Here is a 10,521-nt window from a genome sequence, read left to right on the forward strand (position 1 = left end):
TATTGACGTTGATGTCGACCTTATGGAATATTGGGAAAACAAAAAATTTGTATATCCCCGTCTAAAGGACTTGGCATGTATTATTCATCAAGTACCTGCGACACAAGTTAGTATAGAACGCGCGTTTTCAGCACTTAAGATTGTTCTCAGCGACTTGCGCTACAATTTGTCTGAACAGAACTTGGCTGCTATATTAATGGTGAAATTGAATTCTGAGTCATTGCAATGAAAGAGTGAACAATTTAATATTGAAATAAAGGAAATTAAATGTAATTCGTATTTTCAGAGCAAAATATCCAAAACACCAACTCCTTAACTTTCTAATACAAATACAACATGTACTTATAATTCTAAAAATAAAAACTGTGTTAATATTTAATTAAAATTTTATTTAACTTTTTTAACATCTGCTTTCAATAGGAACAAAATTCAAATTTTAACTTTTATTTCTGACTTAAAAAATAAAAGTCAAATTGTAACTTTAATTTTTGACTTAAAAATTAAAAGTCAAATTTTAACTTATATTTTTTACTTATAAAATAATAGTCAAATTTTAACTTTTATTTTTGACCGAAAAAATAAGTCAGATTTTAACTTTTATTTTTGACTTAAAAAATAAAAGTCAAAATTTAACTTTTATTTTTGACTTAAAAAATAAAAGTCAAATTTTAACTTTTATTTTTGACCAAAAAAAAAAATCGGTCAAAAAATAATTTTTATAAAGTGGCTTTTTCATAAAAGTCAAAAAAATTAAAGTCTTTTAAGTTTATTATTCCTTAGCATAACAGCATCAATACGCTGTATTCAAATATCTGATAGAAAAATTATATCCACCTGACTTTTTGATTTAAAATTTTAAAAATAACTGTTATTTTCGGTCCCTGGCATTTTTACAAGATTAAATTAAAAATCAACCATGCAACTCTCGCCCTCACATTTATTTGAGGGCAGAAAAGGCAGCACTTTCGCCGAATCAGAGCGCAACCTGTTGAGAAAAGAACACGACGCCTTGTGAAAGGGCTGAGAAAAGAACATGAAAATGTGACAGCGCTAACACAAGGCAGAATAAGTGCAGCCTTTTTTCGAGAAAAGAAAACGCTATTAGTTCAATTAACTCAATATATACCCCAATAATATCTCCCGATGATGTGTTATTTTACCTGAAGTCCTTAAAGCAGTATTTTAGTTATGGTCCTGACCAGATCCCTACTTGTATTCTTATAAATTGTGCTGATTATCTCTATGAGCCGTTAACAGCGTTATTTAATTTGTCTCTTAAAGAGGGGGTTTTTCCAACTATATGGAAGGAATCGTTCATAACCCCGTTACATAAAAGCGGTAGCAGATCTTCAGTGGAGAACTACCGGGGAATAGCTAAGCTTTCTGCAATTCCTAAATTATTTGAAGCAATTATAACAAATCGGTTGACGCATTCTATCTCTTCTAGCGTTTCATATAGTCAACATGGATTTTGCAAGGCAAATCAACTTCGACAAATTTACTTGAATTAACATCCTATATCTCAAAAGCATTTAGTGAAAGCAAAACTGTTGATGTTATATATACTGACTTCAGTAAAGCATTTGACAAAGTGTGCCACTCGTTGCTCATCTATAAACTTGATATTCTTGGTCTTCAACCAAATTTTCTACGTTGGATCTCTTCATACCTCTATGATAGATCACAAAGGGTAATATTTAAAAATACTATTTCTGACGTCATTGATGTTACTTCAGGAGTTGTTATAAACGATTTAAACAGTTTAATGTTTTGGTTTTTTATTCAGTTTATTACAAGGATTGAAAAATTACAATGGACACACAAGTGTTGCTAGATATTCTCAGATAATAGAGATCTGCGCTGGTCGTTTTAATTTTTTTAAATATTCGTTATTCTCCATTTGAAATAAATTATTTTTAATCTCTTCAATAACACCATTGCCTTCCCGTAGAGACGAACCATTGCACAGTGTGTCGTCTAGAACCTAGGTGGACAAAATTGTTAACGGATCGTTTTGGGGTATATTTAAGATGCTGATTACCGATATACTATCAGTTTTTTTATGTTGGTTCTTGTGTGCGAATTATTGCGAATTTTGCAAAATTTTTGGTTGTTGAAATTCGGAACGAGTATGCAGTTTTTTAGCCCATTCAATTTTGGTATAATAAAGTGCAAGTATGAGGAAGCTAAGACTTACCATTGATTTTTGGGAAATTGTTTTGTTGAAGGTGTCGCACATTTTTTCCATATTAAAAAAATTATCAGACATTATTTTATATGGAGAAAATGAGCGACACCTTCAACAAACAAAATTGCTAAAAATCAATGGTAAGTCCTAGCTACCTCAAACTTGCACTTTGTTATACTAAAATTGAATGGGGTAAAAAAATGCAAACTCAACTTTTTTCTAGAGAGCGTAAATAAAAAGTGCAATATTTGAATGAAATTTTGCAGAATTTTCTTTAATTTTGCACAGGGTTTGGAACTTTGATTTTTGGGTTATTGTTGTAGAATTAACCATATTTTTATAAAAAATTATCGAAAAATAAAATATTTGAAAAATAGTTGTCCGTATTGTAAAAAATGCGCTGTACCTAAACTTTATTGACTCACTGTACATTGAAATAAGCAAAATAAGTGTAATCGTTAAAATTAAGCTTGGAAACCCTGAATAACCAAAATAAGCAATTCCAAGCAAAAGCTTAAACTTTTCGGCCCTGGTCATTAGATTTAAAATGGGCAAATACTCCCAACCACCTCATCTCTGTAGATTTTCGCTTCGGAAATTTTGTGATCAGAAAAATGTGCACTAATGTGTTCCAGAGATTTTTGGACATCCTTCCACAAGAGCTTTCTTTTCAATATTATCCAATTAAAGTTTTGAACTTCATCATATTGCTTAGTCCAGTCGTTCAGGTTAGCTAAGCAACTTTTATAAAATGTTTTGACATATTTTACAAAATCTGCCCGTTGGTTCGTGGTTCGCGAACACGTGTTGGTAAATAACAGTTATCAAGTCTTTCCTGGCATTGAAATTTTAAATTTTTGAGCTAGTTCGCCACTTCGATTATTTAAATTGTGTTGGTTTCAATAAATTTTACTACACTGTGAAACAAAAATGCTTGATTGTGCATGAACTCCAACCATATTCTTGAACAGTAATCTCTAAAAACCCTCTCCACTGATTTCGGGCACTTTTCTTGTGATAAAAAGTAAGATCGTAAAGGATCAAGTACTTCCAAAATTCGTACTACTGCAGGTAATAAAGCTAACCAGCGTGTTTTGGATAAGCTCAGTATTTTTTTATATTCGACGTTTACAAAGTCGCAAAATTCTTTAAAATGTTCAACCCTCACAGTGTAAATGTAAAAATGTCCATAAATTTTGATAGTGATACTTTCTATATCCACGGGCAACAAGTCCGCAGAGGTTTGAATTGGGTTGTGAACTACATGGGCTGCGCAGCCAGCTCCAATTATTTTCTGATTAAGTCTATTATGCAACTTATGAAAAACATAATTTATCCTTTGCCTTTTTAACACCGAAATTGGCATTGGTATTGTCTGCACAAAATCCAGAAACTTATTTGTTCAAATTGTTTTTCTCCAAAATGCCAATGACCGAGTTAAAAATTAGTTGCGTTCGCGTAGCTGTTAATTGTTCATTTTTAACCAAAACTTTCAGGTTTTGCGTTCGCGTACGCAAAAAACTTGCAAAGGAGGGGAAATTAAGAGAGCAAAGTGACATTTCATTTTGAGGGGAAGCTGCTGGTTTCTGCTGGAAAAATTTTTGCCAACAGCAATTTGCCAACAGGAAAACAGCTGATCAAAAATAGCTGGTTTGAATTTACGCAAATCACAAAATTGAATTTGATGGTTTGGAAGTTAAAAATGGCAAAATGCGACTAATTAAACTTGTAAGAAGTAAGTAGTTATTTGTTTAATCAAGAAACTGTGTCAGGATACCACTTTGTAATGAGTTTTCGTACGTTTTAAATTTTACACATTTTGAATGTAAACAAAAATTATATCAGCTGTTCGTCTAAATTCCAAGTTTCTGCAAATTTTCTGTTCGCGTACTGTTTTGGATATTTTTCTTTTGTGAGAGAACTGTTGACATTTCGCCGGAATTTTGCTGTTGGTTGGTTTTACTGGAGTTTTTAAACGAACGCATGTTTCCAGTATTGCCAGTCCAGTTTTTCGAGAAGTAAAGTCTCATAAAAAATATGAAACTCATACGAACTACTCGTATGTTTTAAAAGTGACGCCGCAAATTTGTGAAATAGGCAGCGCAAATTGTTTTACAACGGATTGGTGGCAAGTGTATTAATTTGGTCATCTCGATACTTTCAAGTATTGATCGATGCCGATTTAAAAAGAGCATCGACAGCCTAAAATATGGCATACAGGCAGCTCAAGGAAGTCTCGCCTAAAAAACCAAATGTAGGGGAGAGAATAGAGCTTTTACAAGGAAACTAGTTGTGGTTCCGCCAAAGAAGTCAATATTTGTCTGTAGATTTTCGAGAGACACTACCGAAGACGATATAAAGCTTTATATCTCATCAAAAATTACAACTGTCGACTTAAGCATCAGAAAATTTAATTTTAAATACGAAAGAAATATTACTTCATTTAAAATTTACGTAAATTTAGATAATTTTAATGCGCTGCTTAGTAGTTCTTTTTGGCCCCCCGAAGCTTTCGTTCGTGAATTCGAATATAGGCCCAAAAAATGAAAAAACTTAGCTAATATTCCCCGTCATAACACTGAATCAAAAAACTAATTATTAAATCTGCTTTAAGTATTTATTACCAAAATGTAAGAGGCTTAAATACTAAATGAACGAACTTATACCTCAAAGGCCTTGAATGTAATTATAATATTCTTTCTTTTACTGAAACTTGGCTGAAACGTCACATTTTCAATTCAGAGATTCTTCCAAATAATTATCATATCTATAGACAAGATAGGGAGGACAGAATCAGAGGTGGCGTACTCTTCGCGTAGACTCTTCAATACCATCTGAAGAAGTTAGTCTTCCACATTGATTCAGTAGAATTCAAATGCATTCGTGTACAGGCTGGAAAAGGGTCCATTTACTTAGCTCTGTGCTATATCCCTCCCCGATCTGACACATTGGTGTATTCACGACTCATCTCTTTACTGAAATCAGTTAATTTACTGACTAAACCCTCTGATTCAATGATTGTGTTGGGTGATTTTAATTTACCAAGCATATCATGGAACATCATTGACAATGATATCGTACCTTTCACGTCTAGTGCGTGCAACAACGTATTTTTAGAGGAGATGGCTGAACTCTGCCTAACTCAGGTTAATGTACTTCACAATAAGTTTGGTAAAGTATTAGATCTTGTTTATGTTGATTATGCATCTAAGTCCGTTGTAAATAAGTGTGATCCACTAGTTTTGCCCGAAGATGTATACCATCCTGCTATGGAGGTATCTTACGAAGTTATAATTAATGGTCAAAATTGTAGTACCCAAGCATACGAACAAAATATTCGCTTTGATTTTTCGAAAGCTAACTTTAAAAAGCTTAACAAAGAACTGTCTAAATTGTCGTGGCCTGCATATAAAGAAAATATTGAACAAAGCGTTGCACTTTTTAACTTTACTTTACATAAATTATTTGAAAAGCATGTGCCTAAACGCATGTATGTTTCTGAAGAACAAACACAGTTATGGTTCACTAAAGAACTGAGAAATTTGAAAAACAGAAAGTTGCGTTATTTTAGATTACACAAAAAAAAACCGGTTTACACTCATACTATGTAAAATACTCACTTTTGCGTCATAAGTTTTTTGAATTAAACAAAAAGTGTTATAAAGCTTACTTCTGTAAAATCAAACGGCGTATAATATATAACCCCAAATCGTTTTATGACTTCGTAAACTCCAAGCGAAATGTACGTGGGTTTCCTTCCGCCATGAAGTATCAAAATACCGTCTCTGGTGATAATCAAACAATTTCTAACATGTTCGCTCAGTTTTTTAAATCCAATTATTCCATTAACTCACATGCTAACATTAGGGGTATTCTCGAAGTCTTGCACGATGCACGGATTGCACGAAATGCAAAAATACTATTCCAAATTTCGAAGAGTACGAGAACACCCCATTGCAAAGTGGTAGCATGCATGGGGAGCAAGCAGCGAAATTATGTATCAAATACAATAACAAGAGACAGCAAAAAAAAATTAAGTGAGCGAGATGAGAGGAATGAGAGAAATATGTAGCAATTCCAACAACAAAACAACTAGCACAGGGTCGCTATTATCTTGCTATGCTATTTTGCAAAATATATACATGGGTTTCGACGTTGCATATTTTGCAGCGATAGGAAATGTTGTTTCCCATGAATTTTCTTGTTGTGTGTTTGCAATTTATGCAATCCGTGCAATCCGTGGTACGTGCAATGGCTTTGCAAGATTTGGAGAATACCCCTATTGACTATCCTTTTAAACTATGTGCAATGAACTCAATAAATATCCCGGTAATATCTCCCGATGATGTATTAGTTTATCTGAAATCCTTAAAGCAGTCCTTCAGTTATGGTCCTGACCAGATCCCTACTTGTATTCTTATAAATTGTGCTGATTATCTCTATGAGCCGTTAACAGCGTTATTTTATTTGTCTCTTAAAGAGTTAGCGTATATGTTCTCAACCCCGTTACATAAAAGCGGTAGCAGATCTTCAGTGGAGAACTACCGGGGACCAGCTAAGCTTTCTGCAATTCCTAAATTATTTGAAGCAATTATAACAAATCGGTTGACGCATTCTATCTCTTCTAGCGTTTCATATAGTCAACATGGATTTTGCAAGGCAAATCAACTTCTACAAATTTACTTGAATTAACATCCTATATCTCAAAAGCATTTAGTGAAAGCAAAACTGTTGATGTTATATATACTGACTTCAGTAAAGCATTTGACAAAGTGTGCCACTCGTTGCTCATCTATAAACTTAATCTTCTTGGTCTTCCACCTAATTTTCTACGTTGAATCTCTTCATACCTCTATGATAGATCACAAAGGGTAATGTTTAAAAATACTATCTCTGACGTCACTGATGTTACTTCAAAAGTCCCTCAAGATAGCCACCTAGGCCCAGTTCTGTTCTTGCTTTTTATAAACGATATTTCTACAGGTATACAATTTTCCAAAATTTTAATGTATGCAGATGATGTAAAGCTTTATAAATCGTACGTTTCAATTAACGAAAGGTCTTTGCTACGATCAGACTTAAACAGCATTGCTTACTGGTGTAAAGCAAATCGTATGCCTCAAAATCTTAAGAAATGTAAAATAATGTGCTTCTCGCGAAGAGCTGTTCATCCATCCCTCTTCTTATACAATAGGTAACCATAACGTGGAACAGGTATACAATTTTGTGAACCTTGGTATCACAATGGATCCTAAGCTTAATTTTAATCTTCACATTAACGTGACAGTAAACAAGGCTAAAGGCGTACTTGCATTTGTGAAACGATGGTCAAAAGAATTTTGTGACCCTTATATCACTAAAACCCTGTTTACAACATTAGTTAGACCAATTCTGGAATACGGTTCGATGGTTTGGAATGCAAGGTATCAAATTTACTTAGACAAGATAGAATCAATTCAAAAATAATTCCTACTTTTTGCTTTAAGAAATTTGCGTTGGGATTCTCAATATAACCTTCCGCCTTATACGAGCCGATTAAAACTTATTAATCTTCTTACACTTTCCAGTCGCAGGCAAATGCTTGGTACAATTTTTACAGTTAAATTACTAACAGGCTCAATTTCAAGTCCGCATCTTCTGGGTGAAGTTAGCCTTAATGTTCCCTCCCGGGTATCAAGACACTTTTGTCCCCTATTTCTGAAAGCATGTAAAACTAATTTTGAATAAGAGAGCGATACTATTTATCTTCTCTCAATAAATGAATCATTAACATAAAGACATAAAATCGGCTGATGAATTTAGTTCTAGCTGAACAGTTTTAGATCTCAACACTTAACAAACTCCTGCCTATCGTGGCTCGGCGCAAAAATTGAAAATACTGGTTCCGTACGTCATGCGGACTGCGCCCCTCGTGCGGATGGGCGGAAATGGAGGGTAAAAAACGTTGGGATTATTCAGGGCTATCACAGAATCCATCGTAGCTTCGATTTTCGTGAAATCTACGAAAGTGCTATCATAGAATCCGAATGGCTACGAACGTAAATTCGAAATTCGTAGAGAGCCTTCATTGAATCCGTTCGTAATGAAGATTCGTACAGATACTCTACGACGAGATTATGCTGTCGGAACAAAATTTAGAATCACTCAATCTTAAAAATTGTGGAAGAAGGCTGCATTATTTTTAATATTAAATATTTATTGTACTCCAAATTTGTAATAGTTTGATATAATTCCATATATTTGTGTAAACGTAGACGTAAAATACCATTGCTATACATACATACATATGTACATACACGCATTCATCTGCTAGACGCTATTTAATGAATTAATATCTTGCATTAATCGAGGAAATAATAGTTTAGCAACAATTTATTAGGGAATAAACCTAATTACTTTAATATCATAAAAATGTATTTAAAAAAAAATTATATTTAAAATAAACAAATAAAATATAAAATAAACAAAAACTAGATAAAAAAAGAAAAAAGTCTCCACTGCCCCACGAATCGGACTCGAACTCAGCCCTCTCAATTGGCAGTCTAGTACTTTGCACACTCGGCCATTGCGCCTGATTGGCCAGCGTGAGCAAAATGACATACATAAATGTCTGTTGTTTCCTTTGCACTAACTGATTTCGAATCAGCATTCGAAGCTGGCAACGATATTTTCGAGTTCACTCGGATTCAGTGATAGCAATTTTTTCGTATTCGTAGCGGGCATTTGAATTCGTAGATTTTCTACGATGGATTCCGTGATAGCCCTGATTATTAATGCTGAGTAAAGTAATAAATTTATGTTCATATGTACATACATTTTCAGCATAGGTTTTATGACAGTTATGCGATAAAATTCGGAATGGGGTTTCTTCTTACGGAATGCAGACATACGAGTTAATTTAAGTTTTGTTTAAAAAATCAATTGCTTCAGATTAATTGCATCTAAACGATCTCCTCGCTCGATTAATTAAAATAGTGAAATATTTGAGAAGCTCTAGCAAAAAAACAAAAGGGTATAGAACCTTCCACTTGGGCTTAAATTAAAGCTAGAACTCTCGACAACTATTCCTGGAAATACCATTCGTGCACCTTGACTTGATGGTCACTTGTAGTCATTTGTTGAATAGCAAAAACTGATTTTGGCGAAGTTTGAGTACCTACCGCAATTAAACAATAGGAGGTAGAATCTTCCACTTAGGCTTAAATTAAGGCTTGAACTTTCAACTACAATCCCTGGACCTTGACCCTAAAGTCACTTATAGTCATTTATTGAACTGCAAAATCGGATTTTGGCACAATTTTCCTTCTTCCAATAGCACAATACTCCAGTATTTTGTTATTGTTCAATAAATGACTATAAGTGACCACCAAGTCAAGGTGAATGAATTTTATTTTCAGGGATAGTAGCGGAGAGTTCTAGCTTTAATTTAAGCCCAAGTAGAAGGTACTATCACCTTTTGTTTTTTTTTTTTTTTGCTTGAGCTTCTCAAATATTGCAAAAAACGCGATTTTATGATACTTTGACCACGTTTTTCTCAAAATCTAAAGCTGATGGAAACTTTATACTTACAGATTCGCAATCAGCACAAACAAGTCTATCAACAACAACTTTACATTTTAGGAAACGAAATCAGTGTTGCCCTGTGTAATCTGAGATTTGCCTGTGTAAACGGGGTGATTAAAAACGAGCTTTGATTGAGATTATATTTATATGTGAAAATATTTTTTGACTACTTCTTACACCAGCAGGGATAGAATTCCACAAACGTATATCGTTGACGAAAAACAGTCTCTCTGCTGCTAACTTACTAAAGTGAGGGACAATTAGATGTGTTACCCGTGTAGACCTAGTAAATATTAACTTATTAAAAAGGTACCCTGGAGATTCCATAACAACCAGTCTATATAGAAAGTAGGGATGTTGCGGATGCGAATGCGGATGCGGATGTTTAAAAGCTAACATCCGCGGATGCGAATGCGGATGTCAAATATTTTTAAGAAATAATTTTGGTGAGTACATTAGGGGATTTAGGTAAATAAAAAATGGAAAAGTTATTAATTTTCAATAATATTTTTTTATTTAGTACTTCAATTAAAAAATTGGAACAATGTATTTAAGCAAGACCGATAGAATACAAGATTGCGCTGATTGATGTGAAATTCGGGAGAGTAACGTGAATATGACGTTATCGGATATTTGCCGGCGGAGAGAGCTGAGAGAGATCTATCAGTATGTATATGTTTTGCATGTGTATATGCGTATGTATGTTACACAGGCAATACACAAAATCTCCTGTGAAGTCATAATTCTCTCAAAATTTTCAAGAGAGAGTT

General features: G+C 33.8%; 1 protein-coding gene across 1 annotated transcript in view; it reads left to right on the plus strand.

Moving 5' to 3' along the window:
* LOC108359599 (asparagine synthetase domain-containing protein CG17486-like) overlaps positions 1-10,121 on the plus strand; it is a 116,699-nt gene extending 106,578 nt beyond the window's left edge. The window contains exons 5-6 of the mRNA XM_017611519.1: positions 9,760-9,861; positions 9,934-10,121. Of these exons, the coding sequence (XP_017467008.1) occupies positions 9,760-9,861; positions 9,934-9,942 (111 nt within the window). The 3' untranslated portion in view covers positions 9,943-10,121. The remainder of the gene's footprint in view (positions 1-9,759; positions 9,862-9,933) is intronic.
* The last annotated feature ends 400 nt before the right edge of the window (positions 10,122-10,521 follow it).

This window comes from Rhagoletis zephyria, unplaced genomic scaffold (assembly GCF_001687245.7).
Source record: "Rhagoletis zephyria isolate East Lansing unplaced genomic scaffold, Rhagoletis_zephyria_1.1 Rzeph_scaffold_00418, whole genome shotgun sequence".
In the NCBI taxonomy this organism is placed as follows: domain Eukaryota; kingdom Metazoa; phylum Arthropoda; class Insecta; order Diptera; family Tephritidae; genus Rhagoletis; species Rhagoletis zephyria.